General features: G+C 45.1%; 1 protein-coding gene across 2 annotated transcripts in view; it reads left to right on the forward strand.

Moving 5' to 3' along the window:
- The window catches only part of med27 (mediator complex subunit 27), a 263,109-nt gene extending 241,500 nt beyond the window's left edge, over positions 1-21,609 (forward strand). For both annotated transcript variants that reach the window (XM_038781753.1, XM_038781754.1), the window contains 2 exons: positions 15,812-15,889; positions 21,258-21,609. In XM_038781753.1, the coding sequence (XP_038637681.1) occupies positions 15,812-15,889; positions 21,258-21,392 (213 nt within the window). In that variant the 3' untranslated portion in view covers positions 21,393-21,609. The remainder of the gene's footprint in view (positions 1-15,811; positions 15,890-21,257) is intronic.
- The last annotated feature ends 573 nt before the right edge of the window (positions 21,610-22,182 follow it).

Here is a 22,182-nt window from a genome sequence, read left to right on the forward strand (position 1 = left end):
AAAGGCAAGCGGCGGCATTGTGTCAGGGAATGGATTGCAGCAGGGCGACTTGACCAGGGCCAGATGCCAGCCAGGCAGCAAGGCTGAGAGTGACGGGGCTGGGCTTGGCAGCAACCAACATAACATATGAACATAGAATTTACAGTGCAGAAAGAGACCATTCGGTCCATCGAGTCTGCACCGGCCCTTAGAAAGAGCACCCCACTTACGTCCCACACCTCCACCCTAATCCCGTAGCTCAGTAACCCCACCTAACCTTTTTTGGACACGAGCAATTTAGCATGGCTAAACACCTAACCTGCACATCTTTGGACTGTGGGAGCAAACCGGAGGAAACCCTGGGACCCTGGAGCTGTGAAGCAACTGTGCTAACCACTGCTACTGTGCTGCCCTTGGTCGAGTCTCCCTGCACGCGCTGGCTGCTGCCCATCATCTTTATTTCTGCTTGTTTTCGAAAGTTGAATTTGGTGTCAGTCATTCTCTCTCTGATTGAAACCATCCAGCATGACAGCTTTCCGGATTATTGCCAGCAGCCACTTATTCTGGTAGGATTTTGGCCGTGAACTCCGGCTCATCCTCACACCAATTCTTTACACAATTTCCGACGACCAGCCTCCTACCAACTCATAAACTTTGTTTAATTCCTCACTGTTTTTCAGCAGCTTAGATAATCGGCTGCTTTTGCTTCACGCAACAGAAGATTATGAAAACTTATTCGTGAATTCTTGAAAATCAAGACGGATCATCCCCAGTCAATATGAAGAGACACTATGAATCTGACAGTCAGAATCGCAGGAAGTTGAAGGCGAGGCAAGGGAACGAAGCTGGGATAAAAGACAGTTTGGCTTTACTTTACTTTAACAGCTTTGAAGTATTGAGCAGTGATCAAACTTCTTCAACAACGACATCCACAAAAGATTTGGGTGACTTGTCTGATGACTTTGGCCTACTGATTTCCAGAAACAACACATCTCCTAAATAAACAAGAAGAAGATGTGTTCTGAAATGGGAAAGGAACTCCAAAATACTGCCCAAGCTCATCGTTCTGCTGCTGGAGTGAGAGAAGAAACTTACCCTGAAGACAGTCTGATGGCCAAAGCTCTACTGGAGTTCTACTGGATAGGATTGAATATTTTGCAATAAAAAGATCAGAGAACATGGGTAACATGTTATATTTGAGAAAAGAGTTTGAGGATTGAGGACAAAAGCAGTTTAGAAGTCTTCATGAGCAGAGAAATATGATTGACTGAAAGGAGAAATTGGTTGATTTTTTTTTCAAAAACCTCTTAAGGCTTATACTTACAAATTATTCCCTGACCCTAATAAAAGGGAACAATCATTTGTCGACGAGTACTCTTAACTGAAGAAATGGGAACAGGTATTACTGATCATGAAGCTTCCAAAAGTCATATTAAGGCTATGTGTGCATTCGTTCAAATATGTACATTATCTGGAAGAATTGATTCTGCGTTATTGGCTCAGTCTGAAAGGGAGTGTTCTTATTGGAGGAAAGTACTGAGACGAGTTGTTTCCATCGTCAAACTGTTGTTTTTCCTGGGACTATCTCTAAGAGGACATGATGAGTCAGTGTCAAGTCGAAGAGGTAATTTTTTAACCTGCCTTGTGAATTTGACGAGCTTCTTAAAGAGCATTTGAAACGTTATCAATATCGTGGCTCAGGGAAGACCAACCTTTTAACGCACTATAATGGCGGAGTGGCTCAGAAACCAATTTGTTACTATAATGGCGGAGTGGCTCAGAAACCAATTTGTTACTATAATGGCGGAGTGGCTCAGAAACCAATTTGTTACTATAATGGCGGAGTGGCTCAGAAACCAATTTGTTACTATAATGGCAGAGCGGCTCAGAAACCAATTCACTAATGAAGTCAAAGATGGTCAGTACTATTCCATAATAGTTGATTCAACACCAGATGTGAATCATGTGGACAAATTAACATTAATTATAAGATATGTGACCAGTGATGGTGAAGTTGTAGAGCGATTTCTCTGTTTTGTCCAGCTACAATCCCACACTTCCGAGTGTCTGGAGACGAATGGTTTTGGATATTTTTTCAAATTTAAGTTTAGATATCAAAAATTGTCATGGACAGGTTTTCGATAATGCTGCAAATATGGCCGGAAAATATTCAGGTCTACAAGCAAGACTGAACGATGCAAGCCCATGTGCATTTATTCATCCCATGTTCCAGTCACTTCTTGAATTTAACCTGCAAGGCAAGTTCTAAACTTCAATGCCTTCTTTTTGGTTTCCACGCATTGGTGGAATATGTGGCAATCACACTTGGAGCAAGCACACGGAAAACATTTGACGGTCAAAAGAATTTGTGACATCAAGTGGTCCGCTCGAGCAGATGTTGGTCTGGCTTTCAGACTGAACTTGGTTGATATAAAGAAATGTTTATCAGACAGAGTCACATCAATTTCAGAGAAACTACGTGAGAAAACAGAAGCAAAATCCTTATCAGAGAAATTTGAAAAATACAAAATTGCAGTTTTTACTGTTTTGTTCAACTGTTTACTTCGAAGAATGAAAGCTGTCAGCAAATCGCTGCAAAATGTTTGTCCAACTTTATTGAATACTTCACAGTTGTTAGCCTCGAGTTAGAAATATTGTCATGGAAATTTGAAATTACTATACCTCAGTAGAAGCAGAGGCACTAATGTTAACAAAGAATATAGATCCCTCTGGTGATAAGTGTACAAGACACAATGTCATTTTTGATCTAACGACAACAAAATCACTTTAAAAGGGAAAGAGAAGATCATCGTTGAGACTGTCAATGTTATTTGTGACACAGTAATGGTGCAATTGAGGAGCAGAAGTGAATCTCTGAAGAAGACTGTTGAATTATTTTTGTTTTTTGACAAAAGTTTGGATGGGAATGCTAAGAGCCACTGAAGTAAGAGGTTAATTGAATTGTGCCAGCAGGACATAGACACAAATCCTTTTGAAGGTGAAGTGAACCAGTCATTCATTTCATCAATAATAATGAGCTCTGTGCTTCAAGATTACCAGCTAATTTGTACAGACTTGCATGTGGTGATTTGCAGGTAGCCTTTCCAAATATGCCTGCCACAGATGCTTCTGGTGAACGATCTTTCCCTGTGTTGAAAAAAAGTGAAAATTTACCTGCGAAGTATGATGAGTCAGAAATATTTGACAAATTCAGCAATGCTGACAATTAAAAATGCGTCCTTACAAGACTTTACCTACGATGAAGTGAGTGACGACTTTGTGAAGAATAAGTGCCTGGGAGTGACCACCCGCGGGCCAGGGACACCCCCTCCACTCCCTCCCAAGCCAATCCAGGCAGGGTGGAATGGGGGCTTGCTGTGTGGGTCCTCCATGAAGAGGAGTAGCGCCGGACCCCAAAAGTGTGCATCGTCTCTGATTGATTAAGTGGGAAAATCCATATTTTTTTTAAAAATGTTTTTATTGAAGAAATTATTCATTGCAACAAAATAATACTCTACCACCGATGCATAAAGGTACAACGCAAAAATAACATTATCAATACTCAAAAACCCCACTAAACCCAACCCTTCAAACATATAACAACCCCCCCCCCCCCAGCAGCTCACGGTGACTAACTCTTTACAAAATGAAATGGGTGGCTGCCATCTTGAGTAGAACCATTCTACCGACCCCCTAATGGTGTACCTGACCTTCTCCAGATAGAAAAGCTCCATTAGGTCACCCAAACAGGCCGAGGCACTGGGCGGAGTAGGTGATCTTTTCACCCCACCGTCTGCAGCACCGGCGAGTCTGAGACCCGAAAATGGCCACAAACGGGCATGGATCCAAATCAACGTTGCATATCTCCAACATGGTGTTGAAAATCAAAAGACCCAAAAGCTTACCAACTTGGGGCAGGCGAGACAAATGTGGTTAGCTGGGCCTCGAGAGCAACACTCACACTCGTCCTCCAGAATCTCTGACATGGTGTTAGAGAAGGAGACCAGAAGCTTTCAAGTTTAGGAGACGACTAGAACATGTGGATACAATTCGCTGGCCCTCGAGCACAACACTCGCACCTATCCTGCACCTCCGCGAAAAAAAACACATCCTCTTCTTGGGCAGATGTACCCTGTGCACCACCTTGAACTGAATCAAGCTAAGCCTAGCACATTAGGAGGTAGAGTTAACCCTGTGAAGAGTGAAGAACCTCACTACACCACACTCATCCAAAACCAGAGCCAGCTTACCATCCCACTTCCTCTTCATATCATTCATCTCATCCAACTGAGCCTGCTCCGCCGACAGGATCTGGTTATAAATGTCCGAAATCCTCCTCTTATCTGCATCGGAGGGAGATAAGATCCTATTCAAGAGAGAGGATGAAGATGTAAAGGGAAATTAAGGAAACGCCTTACCCAAGAAATCACGAAGCTGCCAATACCTAAATATATTCGTTCTCGGGAATTGCAATTTGTCCAACTGCTGCTCAAAACTGGCAAACCTACCCTCCAAAAACAACCCCCCCCACCTCCAAAGACCTGAATGTCAAATCTAAACCCGCTGGCACAAAGATGATTACTACAAATAAGGTCTAACAGAGACATGGAGCCGAGCTTAATATTTTGTCTAAGCGGCCTCCAAATCCCCAGAGTGGACACTACTACCGGACTCGAGATAGATTTTGCTGGAGAAAACGGAAGCGAGGCATTTACCAAGGCCCCCAAGCTAGAACTACTACAAGAACTCCATCTCCATCTGTCCCCATATGGAATCGGCTTCTTGAACAATATTTACAAATTAGGTCAAGGTAAGCCACCTCCTGACTGTCTTTCTCTCTGAAGGAACGCTGTACGATTTGTTATCAATTTATTTACTCTGACAAAGAAAGGTTTTTGGAGAAAAATGGGGAGACACTGAAAATCTTGGGAGGAAGTTCATTTTAACAGACTGAAACCGCCTGGCCCAACGGGGATTCTAATTCTTCCCTTCTCTCTCTCACCCTTCCCCCTCCACCACCGGGAAGGATGACCCCCTCCAAAAAACTGCACCATGGCCAAACTCTCCTCCAGGACTCCGATATACAGAAACTTTGATGAAAGGCTTCACTCGCAGTGTTAACCTTCCATGGGGTGGAAGCCAAAGTGCCCCCTCCCCGTGTCCCTCACCTGCACGATCACAGGAGGCAGCCTGCCACCTCAGCTACTGTGCTAAAAGGTGACTGGCTTTCTCCCCGTGTTCATTGAATGCCCTCAAGTGCCGCAGCTGACTTACTGCCTTACCCGTGAGAGTAATTCAAATTGCGTCTGCAACCTTTTCCTACCTGCCAGCAACTCCAGTGTAGGAGCAAGCGAGTACTGATAGTCCACTTGAAGGATGGAATCATCAACCTCTGCTGATCTGCCCCCTCCACCCTTTCCTGGTAGCCTCTGTGACTTGTAGGAAATTATCTCTCTGCCCCTTCCCCCTCCTAATGATTACCTTAAGGGCCTCTTACAACATAGAAGGTGAGATTGACCCAATCTTATTAAACGTAATGTACTCAAGGCGGAGGATAGTTGCTCCAAAATCCCTTGTCTGTCAGCAATGCCGTGTCCAATCTCCACGGCGGGCATTGAGAGGGACTCGGCTCTAATTCCAAATCCACGAAATGTGGAGCATTATCTGAGATTACAATTGCTGAGTACCCTGCCCTCTTCACCCAAGAAAGGAGAGATCTACCCACCGGGATCTACCCGGCGAGATCTACCCGCCGAGATCTACCCACCGGGGTCTACCCGCCGGGATCTAGCCACCGAGATCCACCCGCCGAGATCTACCCGCCGGGATCTAGCCGCCGGGATCTAGCCGCCGAGATCTAGCCGCCGAGATCTAGCCGCCGAGATCTACCCGCCGAGATCTACCCGCCGAGATCTACCCGCCGGGATCTACCCGCCGAGATCTACCTGCCGGGATCTACCCGCCGAGATCTACCCACCGAGGTCTACCCACCAAGATCTAGCCGCCGAGATCTACCCACCGGGATCTACCCGCCGGGATCTACCCACCAAGATCTACCCGCCGAGATCTACCCACCAGGATCTACCCACCGAGGTCTACCCACCAAGATCTAGCCACCGGGATCTAGCCACCGGGAAATCAATCCGAGAACAAACCTGATGGACAGGGGAGTAAAAAGAAAAATCGGATGTAAAAACCGCCACGGGTCAGCCCCCCCCCCCCCCCCCCCCCCCCTCCTCCACCACCACCCAATCTGCTCCAGAAAAGCAAATAATGTGTTTTCCACCCAAAATTAGCTGGCTTGAGTCTAAGTCCGGAATAGTAGTCAGTAGCTTGCTAATTAAAGCTGTATCATCCCATTTTGGTGCATACTCATCATACCTGCCGCTCCCAGGGCCCTACCATCTAAACCCGAGTAGAATTCCTGTCGCACCCACCCACCCACCCCTTCCGTAACCTTGTCTGGGCCCTGACCCACAAATAAGTCTCTTGCTGCAACACCACATCAGCATTCAAACTCTTCAGCGGAGCCAGTATCCTCGACCTTTTTCACTAGGCCATTCAGCACCCTTACATTCCAAGTGACCAGCCAAATTGGGGGCCACACAGGCACACAGACAACACAAAAAAACAACTGCAGTCACCGTCTGAAAACTATCCCTACTTCCCACCTCCCAACAATGCCACACCCACATAAACAATCAAACTAGCTCCTACCTCAACTACCCCAAACGTAAACAAAACAAAAACACTAAGTTCATTATCGAAAACTACAATAACAGAATGAGCTGCAGTTACCCTCACCACTCCGCCCCCGTTAGCTAACCCTTCGTCCAGCAAGGAGGTCCCTGCCTAGCGTGAAGACAAATAAATAACCACAATGACCATGTTCCTGCCCAAATCCAACTTTAATAATCAAAGAAAAAACACTCCTCCTACACAAGAAACAGAAAATACAAACTTGCACAAGAAACACCAACAAATCCCATAACCACATGCCCTCCCCAAACATACAAAGGTCTTGTGAAAATTAACTCTCCCCCAGCTGATTCTTCTTAACAAAAGCATTCACCTCCTCTGGTGCATCAAAATAATTGCCCTTCGTTTCAAAAGTCACTGAGACTTGCAGGGTATACCACCCTGGTACCATGCGGCTTTGATCTTGTTAACCGCCAGCTTCGCACCCGCACCCTAACAGAGCTTGATGGTGTGGTCTCCAAATTGTAGTCCTGATTCATCCTTTGCCCATCTCGGGGCTCGTTCCTTCTCCCGAAAACCACGTAACCCCCTCTTTATCCCCCCCCCCCTTCTGCCTTGCGCGATGCACATCCACATGTATCGCTGCGCCTTTACTGTTTCATCAGTCTGCTGTAACGCTGACCGAACGGAAGCTACGGCCTCTTCCAATGATTTATGGAGCCCGCCGGAGACAGCCTGCTGCTTCTGAAATTCCATTTCCAAGATGTCTGTAAGCACCTCTTGCCATCAATAGAGTAGGCAGAGTCCCGATGGTGGCCTCCGCCATTTTCCCAACCGAAGAACCTCGAGAATCTTCCGAACCCATCCACTAGTTTCTATTTGCAGGCTTCCTTGTCCTAAACTTTCTCGGCATTTCAGGGCAGCACGGTGGCGCAGTGGGTTAGCCCTGCTGCCTCACGGCGCCGAGGTCCCAGGTTCGATCCTGGGTCCATGTGGAGTTTGCAAATTCTCCCCATATTTGCGCGGGTTTCGCCCCCACAACCCAAAGATGTGCAGGCTAGGTGGATTGGCCATGCTAAATTGCCCCGTAATTGGGAAAAATGAATTGGGCACTCTAAATTTAACTTTCTGTGCATTTCCCTTGTGTGAGTACCTTATCCCATTGAGCTAGTGAAGCTTTAGCCATTGTTTTAAAAAACTGGGCAAAAAGGGCTAAAAATAAAGTACCCTGGTGGGCAACTACTCCCTACATGCCACCATCGGAAGTCTCAGTAAAATCCATATTTTAAGGGCACTACATTGTTTGTGCAGTTTCAGAGTGTATGAGACATGCTTGCCTGAGAAACAGTAAAGGTGATGCATTCTGGTTGATTTGTTTATTTCACTATTGATTCTTCAATAATGTAACGGTAAACAGTGATGTTTGTATTCTCAGTAGACCACCGAGAACATCATTTCTTCCACAGTTCATACATTCAACTTCTTGCCATCCCAGTTCACTGGGTCGTTGTACCTCACTTAATTGCTCACCTCAGCATTGAAGCACCCTCTTCTCATTCCTCACAAAATTCAGCACAATATCTTTCCGAAGGAATAGGGAAATGGAAAGATATGAAAGACTGAAAAGGGAGATCCATATGTTGAAAGCAGAAAGTTGGTAGTACTTTTCGAGAGGGGACAAGATGCCAATGTCAAAAGTTACTTGGCAGAGTGAGAAAGAGGATGGCATTCCCATCAAACTCTCTCTGCAGTTCATGCTGATACTTTTCCGTTTTGAGGTTCTTTGTTAACCATGGTAATCCTCTGCGACCCACACATCGTTCCCAGCTTCCTGTGTTCCTCCACTCACCAAAACCACGCTCAGCGACTGTCCTTTCATTTATGGCTTTCTCACTCATCCATTTTCCCTCTTCTTCCCTTTTGTTGCCATCCATTCCTCCTACCTGACTTCTCACTCCTACCTGATTTCTCCTGCTGCATAGTGAATGGGGAACATTGTCTTCTCACAGCGTACAGGGATTGGAATCCCTTTCGTTAGAAAGAGGAACTTGGGAAGTAATGCCAAGAGAAGACGAATGTTGGGATTTAAATTGGTGCCGAGGGGAGATGAACCCAAACAATTAGCAGTGGTAATAAGGGGACTGGAAGTTCCACATAGTCCTGACTGAAAAACGTATACGCTACTGTTGCCAATGGCTCAGAAATGAACATAGTTGTCTCCTGAAATTAAGTGGGTACACAATGTGTATCCCTGACCGGATCACTGATTGATTACATATTAGAATGCTTTCTAATCTTGTCACCTTGTCCCGTTTTATCCTACTCCTTCCCTCCAGATCTACAAAACCCCGTTTCATGGATACTTAAGATGATAATAGATAATAAAATAATTTTTTGTTTAGCTTTGTAAGCAGTTTTTCATTGTTGTGACATATGTTGGCTGTAAGTTTGTCTGTGTGCATGCATGTCTGAGGGGGAGCAAGTCATCTCCTGCAGAGAGCCAGAACTCCACTGATTAACATTTTGTAAAGTGGTAAATGAGGGCTGTAAGCCAGAACTCGAACAGGAAATGGATCATTTTTGCTAAAGGCGTTATTGTTCAAATACTTCTGTTCTCCATCTGTCCCCAAGCTTCATATTTTGTTCTTCTATTAGTTGCTCAGCGAGGATTATTCCCATCTCTGTGCATTTCGGTCACGTTTTTGATCTTTCAGAAGCAGCTTTGTTCTGTTTTAAGAGCATGTGGTTCTCAGTTTGTCATAAGTTCCCTTCTGTCCACTTGTTCCAGAGCTGCTTTTATTTGGTGTGCAGAGCCTCATTAATTGCAATTTACAGGCAGGCAACATATGCGCATGAATCTGTCCAATTTTCTCATTTTAGGCAAATGCCCTTTCATGAGGCTTAACGTGTCTGCAAGATGGGGTCAGAGGAGCATTTACAAAGAATTTTTTAAATGAAAGAAATTCATTGGAAATTGAAAGAGTGAAATCAAACGTTCATTGTGGCAATACCCATGCTGGGATCAAAACTCAGTTTTCCAACTGTTAACAGATATTTGTCTCTGAGCTGTCTACTGAAAGGTCCTGACTCTAAACCACAGTTTGCTAGATTTAGCAGAAAATGGGCAAATTTCAGAATATCTTCACAGAGCAGCTTTGTTCTGTTTTTTTTTACAAATATCACCGTGCAAATCTGTACAAATATCTTTACTGCTGCCTTACAGCTCCAGGGTCCCAGGTTCAATTCTGCCCTCAGGTGACTTGTCTGTGTGAAGTTTGCACTCTCCGTGTGTGCGTGGGTTTCCTCCGGGTGCTCCGGTTTCCTTCCACAGTCGAAAGATGTGCAGGTTAGATAGATTGACCATGCTACATTGCCCCATAGTGTCCAAAAGGATAGATAGGGTCACTGTGCTATGGAGATAGGGTGGAAGCTTGGTCTTAAATAGGGTGCCCTTTCCTAGCCCCGGTACAGACTCGATGTGCTGAATGGCCTCCTTCTGCATTGTAGGGATTCTATCATTCACATAGCCTGAGAAAGGCTTTGGATGTTACAAACGAGTAGGTGACCAGTGTATTATATTAGTAACTATTCACCTCTGGAAATTGGGTTTAGAGTCCAACCAGACAGCTGGAGTGACAGCAGAAAACTTCCTTAATTCAGCACTGTTTCATTGACTTCAGTCCAAGTATCAGGATGGCTAAAGTGAGAATGAAAGTGTCACAATGGTGCAGTAGGAAAATCCCATCTAAGGTTCAGACTGAGAGACACTGGGCAGAACAGGCAGCTTTATTATGTATTTTAATGTTTGACCCTGATCCTGGATGCCCAAAATGTAGTGGTCCATTCCTTAGCGATAACATCAGAAGTAGGCTTACATTAACACTGCAATTAAGTTACTGTGAAAATCCCCTAGTTGCCACACTCCAGGCCTGTTCGGAGGGAGGGAGAATTCAGAATGTCCAATTCACCCAACAAGCACGTCTTTCGGGACTAGTGGGAGGAAACCGGAGCACCCGGAAGAAACCCACGCTGGCACGGGGAGAATGTGCAGAAGCCCCACAGACAGTGATCCAAGCCGGGAACCAAACCCAGGTCCCTGGCACTATGAAGCAACAATGCTAACCACTGTGCTACCAGGCCGCCCATTCTCCTGATGGTGGTTCAAATAAATAGTGTTTTAGCAACTGCACACAGTGACCACCTCGTGTATAACTTGCGTACAAAATTCATTTTCTCATGTGTCCATCCTACAGTGAAGATTCTTATTCCTATCATAACACATCAACTACAGAATACACTCCAACCATTGTACACCACTACGATGTTGATAAATTTTTTTAAAGGAAACAGTGTAAAAATTCTACCAGTTATGCCACAGTATGTATTTTTTTCAAAAAGGTGCCTGGTACTCATTGTAAGCCAGCAATAACATTGTCTCGACAATGTTAGCAGTCAACCTCCTCTCTTCTAAGTTCACAACAAGATGTTTTGAGTAAGCAACAAGACTCCGCCCGGCTCGTACTCCACAAGCCCCATGGGGGATCTATTATTGATCCCCTGTGGTCCTCACCTCGTGGGGGTCATCACAAGTAATCAAAACTAATTTAAAATATAATCTGCTGAAAAGCAAATATTAGAAACGCTAATATTCTGATTTATTTTTGGTAGTGTTTGCCAGAATGATTTGTTCATTTTGATCAATTCTTTTGATAACAAACACATTTTAACAATGTATGTATTCCAAATAAATGAAGAAACTGGAAATTCGGGGGTGTTCCCGTGGCGACATGGAGGTCACACGTAGTGTAGCTCCTGCTCAAGGCTCTGGTTTTTGGAGTTTAATGGCCTGTTCCAGGGGCAGATTTTGAACAAGCTGGTGCAGGAAGGCATAAGGAAGTTGGGGAATGCCAAAGACCCAGAAGACCGCCTCTGGGGAAAAAGGAGGTGAGCAAAAGTTTTCCGTCGAGCAAACGGGTGAGCCCGGCAGCAGGAAAGATGGCGGAGGCTGGATCGCTGAGTAGGGCCGCAGCCTTCACAGTGAAGACTCTGACCGAGGTGATGGCCGGAGAATTTGAAAGGCAGTTTAGCAAGCATATGGAGGTGATGCATAAGGAGATGATGGCTGCGATGAAGGAGTGGCTGGAGGAGGCGATGGCCCCAGTGAAGGCGACGGTGTTTAAGACACCGGGCGAGGGACAGGAGCAAGGAGAGATGTTGAAGGGGTGGAGAAGACCCTGTCGCAGAACAATGACCAGTTCATCTCGATGGGTGAGGAGCTGCAGAGGGTGGTGGAGGCCAACAAAGGGCTCAGCACCAAGGTGGAGGACCTGGAGAATGGGTCGAGGCGGCAGAATTTAAGAATTGTGGGCTTGCCCGATGGGCTGCAGAGCCCGAGGCCGACGGAGTACTTTGCGAAGATGTTGGGGGAGGGGAAAGAACCACCTGATATGAGCTGGACAGGGCTCATTGGTTGCTCAGGTCGAAGACAAACGAGGTGCTACCCACTGTGCCACCGTGAACCCGTGGAGGTTCGTGCATCCGAGGGATTGGGAGTATTGTTTTTCTCCCTGATACTTAAAGTCTACTCGAGAATGGACTTTTTCACGGTGTGGAAGATGTTATTGGCTGGGGCCAAAGGATTGGAGTACTCAACGATATTGATTTCGGACCATGCGTCGCATTGGGTGGATATGGTTTTGGAGAAGGAGATGGCTTGGAGGCCGGGGTGGAGAATGGAAGCGGGGTTTTTGTGATAAGTTCGGGAAGGTGATCGGGGAATATGAGGGTTTAATTGCACGGGGGACGTTTTGCAGTCGGTGGTTTGGAAGGCTCTGAAGGCAGTAGTGAGGTGGGGGGAGGTGATTTCGTTCAAGATTATGGTGGACAGGGAGGAGAGAGAGGAGCGCCAAAAAATGATAGAGGAGATGCTGGAGGTGGCTAGGAGGTACATAGAGGACCTGGACCCGGCCCTCTTGGCTAAGAGGAAGAAGCTTCCGGTGAAGTGTGACCAGTTGGCCACAGGGAAAGTTGTGCATCAGTTGGGAAGGGTGAGGGGGGCGGTCTATGAGCACGGGGAGAAGGCAGGGCATATGTTGGCTGGCCAGCTCCAGAGGCAGGCGACGGCAAGGGCGATGGTTCAAGTGCAAGATAAGATGGGGAAGCCTGTGGTAGCCGCAGCAGATCAATAAAGTATTTGAAGAGTTTTTTTTAGAAGTTATATAGGTCGGAGCCATCGTGGTAGGAAGGAGAAATGAGGAAGTCCTTGGATGGGTTGGAGTACCCACGGTTGGGCGAAGAGGACAGAGCAGGCTTAGAGGGGCTAGTGGGGGAGGAGAAGGTGAAGGTGATTGGGAGGACACAGCAGGGAAGGCCGTGGGACCTGACTAGTTCACAGTTGAATTCTGTAAGAAATTTAGGGCTAAACTGGCGCCACTGTTGTTGGGAATGTTCTAGGATACGATAGGCAGAGCTGTCTTGCCACAGACGATAGGGCAAGCTTCGACTTTCGAGCTGCTAAAGAAGGAGAAGGACCCAGTGGAGTGTGGGACATATCCCTATTGAATGTAGATGCCAAGGTATTGGCAAACATTTTGGGGGGAAGGTTGGAGGGGTGTTTCCCAAAGCAATTGGGGAGGATCAGACAGGGTTCGTGAAGGGAAGGCAGTTGTTTTTGAGCGTAAGGAAGTTGCTGAATGTGATCCTGTCTCCAGCGGATGGAAAGGAGATGTAGATGGTGATGGCACTGGAGAGAAGGCGTTTGATTGGGTTGAGTAGGGTTATTTGATGGTGGTATTTGGAATTGGGCCGAGGCTCGTGGCACGGGTACGGCTGTTGTACAAGGAGCCGATGGCAAGCGTTAGCATGAATAATATGGATTAGGGGTATTTTGCTCTTCGCCGGGGTATGAGGCAGGGGTGTCCTATGTCCCTCCTGTTGTTTCCACTGGTTATAGAACCTTTGGCCATCGCGCTAAGGAACTCAGGGTTGTGGAAGGGGATAGTGAGGAGGGTGGTATGATCTGTTCCGTACATTTCGGAACCAAGCACGTCGGTGGGGAGTATAATGGAGCTGCTTCAAAGCTTTGGGAAGTTCTCTGGGTATAAATTGAACCCAGGCAAGAGCGAGTGTTCATGGTCTCCCAGCCGGGGGGGGAGGGGGGTGCTGCCATTTTATCTGGCAGGAACCCGCTTCAGGTGCAGGTGGCTCGGGACTGGGGTGGACTCCCCAGGTACAATTTTACTAGTCTGCTGAGGAAGGTGAAAACTGATTTGTCAAGGTCGAACAGTCTCCCTCTGTCCTTGGCCGGCTGAGTGCAGGCAGTTAAAATCAATGTGTTGCCGCATTTCTGTTCCTATTCCAGTGCCTGCGGTCTTTTCCCAAAATCCTTCTTCGAGGGGGTGAACAAATTGATCTTATTTATTTGGGGGGGTTGAGGTTGCCATGATTAGGAGGGTGGTCTTGCAGAGATGGCAACAGGTTGGGGAGGGGGGGGGGGGGGGCTAGGCCTTCCAAACTTACTGTACTACTGTTGGGCGGTGATTGTGGAGAAGGTACAGGACTGGACCGAGGAGGGGAAGGCTCAATGGGTTAAGATAAGGGAGGGCTTGTGCAGGGGTTCAGGATCGGCGCCGCTCCCATGGTTCCGGGAAAATGGTGAGAGTCTGGTGGTGGTGACCACTTTAAAGACCTGGAGGCAGTTTAGGCAACATTTTAAGTTGATGGCTGGGTCGGGGGGGGGGGGGGGGGGCACCGATTATGGGGAATTATGGGTTCGAGCCAGGGAGGATGGATGCGAGGTTTTGGAGTTGGGACAAGAGGGAGAACAAGGAAATGAAGGACTTGTTTTTTGGGGGACTCGATTTGCAAGTTTGGAGGAGTTGGGGGAGCGGTATGGATTGGTGCAGGGGGAATGGTTTAGGTACCTGCAGGTTTGAAATTTTGCGAGGAAGGTTTTCCCAACCTTCTCGATAGCGCCGGCCTCCTCGTTGCTGGAGGTGGTCCTGTCAGGGGAAGGGCTGGAGAGGGGGGTTATTTTGGAGATCTATGAGAGGATCCTGGAGGAGGAAAGGGTGTATGGAGGGGATTAAGGCAAAGTGGGAGGAGAGCAGGGGGGAGCGATAGATGCACTGTGGTATGGTGTGAAGTGCTGCAGAAGGTAAATATCTCCACCTCTTGTGCAAGGCTGGTGCTCATGCAGTTGAAAGTTGTGCTTAGGGCGCGCCTCACAAAATTGAGGATGGGGGTGGAGGATGTCTGTGAGCGATGTGGGAGGGGCCCCACAAACCACGTCCATATGTTTAGGTCCTGTCCTAAGCTGGAAAGGTTTTGGCGGAAGTTATTTAGCACAATCTCGGGGTCTTGTATACGGATGTGGAGCCCGCACCTCTAGAAGCCATTTTCGGGGTGTCGGACCGACCTGAGTTGCAGGTGGAGGCGGGGGAAAAAGTTTTAGCATTCACCTCGCTGATCGCTCGTAGGCAGGTCCTATTGGGGTCAGAATCTTTACCCTGTCTCTCGGCGTGGCGGGGAGACCTGCTGGAGAAGGTGAAGGAGGGGTTCTACAATTCTTGGGGCTTATTTATTGTGCACTTTCGGGAGTTGGTTGGCGTTGAATGTTGAGTAGGGAGGGAAGGGGTGTGGGCTTGGTGGGGGGTCTGTTTTTTTCATATTGTTTTTTTTTAATTTGGAGTACCCAATTATTTTTTTCCTATTAAGGGGCAATTCAGCATGGCCAATCCACCTACCCTGCACATTTTTGGGTTGTGGGGGTGAGATCTACGCAGACACAGGGAGAAGTTGCCAGTATTGTTGGGGATTTGTTTCGGTTTCTCCTTTGTATGGTGAAAATGATGGCAATATGGCGAATAAAAATATTTTTAAAAAAAGAAACTGGAAATCCAATGGCAAAAAAAGTTATTTTTTCCAGGAAATTAAATTGTTGAGGGGTTTAAACTGTTTTTGCATTTGATTGGTTAGCCTGGTAGATCTGTACAGACGTCTCTATTTAGAATCGTGTGGAATGCACACACTTAACTCTTGTATCGTCTTATATGCTCGTCTATGAAACTGTGAATAGTTGTGGGTTGTTCCCAAGAGCCCTGTTTTCTCATTGCTGTTTTTTGTTGTCTGTCAGGTGACTGACCATGCCACAACAGCATTGCTGCATTACCAGCTGCCTCAGATGCCAGATGTCGTTGTCAGGTCTTTCATGGTGAGTGATGCACAATCTGAAGTGAGCTGCGAATCTCCAAACCTCCATTTACACTTTAAAGTGAGTCCCCTAGCAAGGTGACAAACAGCAAATGTTTACATTTTCAGCATCTTAATGGGTCCCATTGTAAGCAGGTTTGTATCTCCCCACAGTTAGGTACTGGATTCCAGTTAACAGGTAGCAAGTTCACATCCCATGTCAAGTCATCTCCCTTGTACAGCAAATTGCAGGATAATCACAGTAAAGTGACATGGGAAGGCAGAGATCGAATACTATGGCCAGACTTCTCTCCGTAATATTCCCACTTAAATTGTATGTTGTTACTGGCTGATCGTACAGTGGTTTTGACAATGTTCGTAGAGAATCAACTGTCATCACATTACCCTTCCAATAGGAGAGAATGCTTGTGATGAGCAGCTCCAATAGCTAATGAAAGAAAATAGTGCTGGGTGTAAGAGGATGCCTGCACAAAAAAGTAAGTACTAATTATTTTTTTTACCTTCCGAAAACTGGTTATTTGGCATTTGAGTTCTTTATGAAAACTATCCGTGCCTATTGCTCTTCACGACCGCTTTTTGACAGAATTTTGTCGTCTTAGTTGAACAGTTAAATGAGAGGAGAAGGTCTATGATTACCACAATCAGTGCATCGGTAGCAAAAATATTTCTAATTGCTCATCCATCCTTGACTATGTACAATGTTACTTCTTGATAATTTTACTCGGGATAAAAATGTATAATTGATATTGTTGCAAGACTCATTGAGTCAAAATAACTTGGAGGAATTAAATGTTTTCCCCAAAACTGGGAAGTTTTAAAAGATCTGTTTTAATCAGAGACCCATTCATTGTCTGAATTTATAAAGTACCTCTTTGTTGGATCAGAGAATCAGTGCCAGTTTCTGTAAAGTCCATGTTACCTCATTGCATATGAAAGGAGTGCAGGAATATTACTCTGGATATACCGACAGCGTCTCACCAGAACCATCATTTCTAGTCTGCATCCTACTGAGCAGAGCATCCACTAACAAACAGCTCTCAAATCATCTAAAGGTGCTCTTGCTGGGCCACATGCCTGACTGAACCCACCCTGCCAGGCTGCACATTCTTCTTTTAAAATGAAATGAAATGAAATGAAATTAGATAGCTCCAAGAATTTCTGAAGGATCAAGTTTTAAGAAGGCATTGCACAACGAGTAAAATAGAGACACGTAGTTTTATTTACAACGTGATATTTACACTGCCCGGGGGATCCCTACCGGGTTCCTGTTTCGCTTAGTGACTCACTGGCTGACCTTTTATACAGGTGTTTGATAGAGATTCCCCACCTCTAGTAGGGGAAGCTCGTATTCCGCAAGGACCACGTGTGAGATGAGCATTACCACCCCGTAGGCCCCATAAGGGCTATCACACAAGTCTCATGCCATTTCCCAGATTTAAGGAAGTGCTTTTCTCCTCTTTAGTCCACCCTGCCCGTCAATAGCTTGCCTCCTCGGAAGAGGAATGCAGAGGAGCTTTCATATCTGCTGCTGCTGCCATTCCTCTTGGAGCATGGAGGCTGAATGCAGAAATAAAGGGAGTGATCTTGTTTGCAGAAAAGGTGGAAGAACCTTTTAAAATGTTATCAATGACCTATGAAATCTGAGTCTTCACCCAGTCAATTTAATAACGAACAAAGAAAAGTACAGCACAGGAACAGGCCCTTCGGCTCTTCAAGCCTGTGCCGACCATGCTGCCGTCTAAACTAAAATCTTCTGCACTTCCTGGGTCCGTATCCCTCTATTCCCATCCTATTCATGTATTTGTCAAGATGCCCCTTAAATGTCACTATCGTCCCTGCTTCCACCACCTCCTCTGGCAGCGAGTTTCAGGCACCCACTATCCTCAGTGTAAAAAAAAAACTTGCCTCGTACATCTACTCTAAACCTTGCCCCTCGCACCTTAAACCTATTCCCCCTAGTAATTGACCCCTCTACCCTGGGAAAAAGCCTCCGACTATCCACTCTGTCTGTGCCCCTCATGATTTTGTAGACCTCTATCAGGTCGCCCCTCAACCTCTGTCATTCCAGTGAGAACGAACCGAGTTTATTCAACTGCTCCTCATAGCTAATGCTATGAAAATTTATGAACTTTGAAAATTCTGGCCACTGGATATGTTCAAATTTGCAATAGTGAGTGTGTGTAGGGTGGGGAAGGAGGGACACCAGACAAGTTACTTTCCTCCAATACTAATGACTGAGGGTTAATATTGGGTTTAATTTTGATTTATCTTAAAAGAAGAGATAATTTCTTTCATACAGTTTTTATTTCGGTGGTATCACATTTAATAATAATGTAATCTGCAAGATTAAAAGACAGTAATCCAGGTCACTCATTCACCAATAGGATCCCTAAGAGCTTCACTGAAATGTAACATTTTACTAATATCTTGTTTCAGAAGGATCTGCAAGTTATTAATATATTTTTTTCAGATTGTAACTGACATGGCTGGAGTCCCACAGATGCAACAACTAATTAAAGAAGCTTTATAAGCAATAAACAGCCAAGACATTTGAATCGGAGCAGGATTTGTATATTTTAGCTGTGACAACTTTGTTGTCATTGTGTCCTCGCATTCAAATGAAACATTTGCGGAATGCCACATTTTCCACTTTTCACCAATATCGATGTCAGTCAGTGGCCAGTAAAATACAAAACTCAGATTTCCAAAGTCAATGCCTTAATGGCATATTTGAATCCCTAAGAAGTGAACCCACCAACACTCCTAACCTTGTACAAACAAAGCTGTGTGTTTGCCTTACTTGCCGGTTGCTTAACCTGTCAGTTTGACTCTATTTCTATGCTGTGGCCATTCATTCTCTTTGAAAAACTTGCCATTTTTCCTCTTTATTTTACTGGAGAAACTTCTGCATCTTAACATTTTACTAATCATTTTTTCCTGTGTAAATGAATGAACGTTATACAACAAACGAGGTGATTAGGTAGGACATGTCATTGTCATCAGACTTCAGCAAAATAATTTACAGTTACTTGTAAATCAGTCCTTTAATTAAGGACCAATGTTCCTCATTTTCCCATTACTTTGTGTGCAATTATATTCAGACAATTTCTTTTGAAAACAGTGTTCTTTCTGGTGGCTAGTAGATTTCCAAAGTTCTATCATGTGGAACTGTTTATTTTATTCTTTCACGAGATTCAGGCATCACTGGCTGGGCCAGCTTTTATTGCCCATCCTATTTGCCCTTACCCTTAGTTTAAGTCTCTCCTCCGACTTTGATGTTGCTATTTCTAATGCAATGCTTAATGCTAATGCAATGTTTCAAATGGCAACTCCCAGCCCTGGAACCTTTGTGACTGCTGTATTTTGAAATGTGGAACAAGGGTTATACAGGTAGAAGTGAGGAGTAGAGTCACAGAGTCATAGTGCTACAGCACAAAAAGAAGTCCTTTGGCCCATTGTGTCTGTGGCAGCCATTAAACACCTATCAATTCTAATCCCATTTTCCAGCACTTGGTCCGTCGCCTTGTGTGCTGAGGTGTTTCGAGTGCTCATCTAATGCTTCTTAAATGTTGTGAGGTTTCCTGCCTCTACTTCCCTTTCAGGCAGTGAGTTCCAGATTCCCACCACCCTCTGGGTGAAAAGGTTTTTCCTCAAATCCCTTCTAAATCTCCTGCCCCTTACCTTAAATCTACGTCCCTTGTTTATTGACCCTTCTACTTAGCGTGAAGGTTCCTTCCTATCTATGTTCCCCATAATTTTGTCCACCTTGGTGAGGTGCTCCCGCAGCCTTCTCTGCGCTAAGGAAAACAACCCCAGCCTCACCAGCCTCTCTTTGTGGCTGAAATGCTCCAATCCTGGCAACATCTTGGTGAATCTCCTCTGCTTTCTAGTGCAATCACATCCTTCCTATAGTGTGGTGCCTAGAACTGCGTATAGTACTCTAGCTGTTGCCTTGCGAGCATTTTATACCGCTCCATTATAACCTCCCTGCTTTTGTATATGCCTTGGCTAGTAAAGGCAAATATCTCGTATGCCTTCTTTTTTAAAATTTAGTATTTTTTTCCAATTAAGGGGCAAGTTAGGGTGGCCAATCCACCTAACCTGCATATTTTTGGATTGTGGGGGTGAAACCCACGCAGACATGGGAAGAATGTGCCAGCTCCACACAGACAGTGACCCAGGGCCAAGATTCGAGCCCGGGTCCTCAGTGCCGCAGTCTGTGCTAACCACTGCGCCACATGTCGCCCTTTTGTATGCCTTCCAAACCACCTTGTCTACTGTCCTGCTATCTTCAGGGATCTATGGAAATGCACCCCAGGGTCCCTCTGGTCCTCTGTGCTACCTAGTGTCCGAACATTCATTGGGTATTCCCTTGTCTTGTTAGTCCCCCTAAAATGCATCACTTCAAACTTTTCAGGGTCAAATTGCATGTCATTGCTATGCCTGTCTGACCAGCCCATCTATATCATTGTACACTGTCTGCTAATCCTCAGCGCCAATTGATGATGCAAGTGATGGAGCAACACCTTCAGCTATCCATTTGCACAGACTAAATAACTGATCTCTTGTTCAGACACTTGAATTCCTTTAACAGATCAGCATCATGAATATGGTTCTAAAATAATCAGGTAGCCATATATGGGCAGTGACAGTGCGCATCAGCAGCCTGGGTTGGACATGAAAGAAGAGCCATCACTGTCATCACTAATCCTGCCGTTGCCCAAACTCCGCAGGAGTTTCAGGATATCAATCTGGCTGCTTTCCTCTGTGATAAACCAAGGGTGCTACACCAAAATTCCTGTCCCATTTAATATTACCTCCTCATCTAGAGGGCTTAGCTATGCGCTGGAGAATGTTCTTTCTGGAGGGAACAGTGATGATCTCAATTTACAATTCTCAGATGACTGTTTTCCTACACAATCATATTGCAGTTACTTGCTTCACCTGTTTAGTTCAGGTATGTTGGATGTCCCTTGCCTTACCTTCTGAACAGGTAACGCAAACTTATTAAGGTTCAAGTTCTGACTGTCTTTCGTTTACAAAATATGTAGAGTAAACATGCTCAAAATGCTGCAATGCTGATTTTTTAATGGTTTATGATTTTTCATTTTCCTACGTTTTAAAAATATCGATGCATCTCTATGTAATAACTTCATTAGCTCTGGGTGCTTTTAAACTTGACAGCTGAAAAATTAAGTGAGTTATAATGGTGTACAATATGTTACACTTGTTATAAAATGGTTAAAAATAACCTTTAATTGAACTGAAACCTTCATTTTTGTTTTTACCTCCTGTCAGAAAGATCAATGTTAAGATTAGGAAACCAAAATGCTGCAAAAGATGCTCATTTTTTTTTTTTCCCCTTCCAGACATGGTTGCGAAGTTACATTAAGTTATTCCAGGCAACTTGTCAGCGCTGTGGAAAATTCCTTCAGGATGGACTGCCCCCCACGTGGAGAGATTTCCGAACGCTTGAGGCCTTTCATGACACTTGCAGACAGTAATGCCCATCACTGCCTAGTAACCGAGGTGATGTGTACATCAGAGTGTGCAGGACCCCGGGGTGAAGTGCCTGATTTAAAGATTTCAACAATTTCCTGAAGGAATAAAGTTCTTCCAATTCCTTTTGTTTTCAGGCAAGATAATTTTGTAGTAAAGTACCTCGGAGGTAAAAATAAAGAAACCTCCAGGTAGGATGATAAATAAAACATTCAGATTGAACATTTTTTTTTCAAGGAAAAATTGCGTTTAAAACCATAGTTGATGTGCATTATGGTTCATTTTTTAAAATACATTTTATGTCTTTGTTCTTTCATGTTCTTTGGGAGTTTGGGACAAGACATCTCAACATTATCGCTCATTTTAATGGAGATACCGATCGAATTAGAAATTCACTCAGCTCTCCTATTTAGCCTCCAATAATTCTCTTTTATAACAACTATGTTCCCAAGGGTTATGACCTTATTTCCCCCTTCATACTTTTGTAACAATATTTGCCCTATTTCTTCTTCTGTTCTTCGCCTCACTATAAACCTCAGCAGAATTTTCTTCCCATTGACTAAACTGTTCAATAAAATAACCAAAGGCATTTTTCAGATCCAACTGCTACAACAATAACTTCTTCCATCGGGCAGGAGATACAAAAGTCTGAGAACATGCACTAACATTCAAAAACAGCTTCTTCCCCGCTGCTACCAGAGTTCTAAACGGCCCTGTTATGGACTGATCTGATCTCTTCTCGTATCTTCTCTACTGAGTAGTACTACACTCCTGTATGCTTCACCCGATGCCTGT

This window comes from Scyliorhinus canicula, chromosome 21, assembly GCF_902713615.1.
Source record: "Scyliorhinus canicula chromosome 21, sScyCan1.1, whole genome shotgun sequence".
In the NCBI taxonomy this organism is placed as follows: Eukaryota; Metazoa; Chordata; class Chondrichthyes; order Carcharhiniformes; family Scyliorhinidae; genus Scyliorhinus; species Scyliorhinus canicula.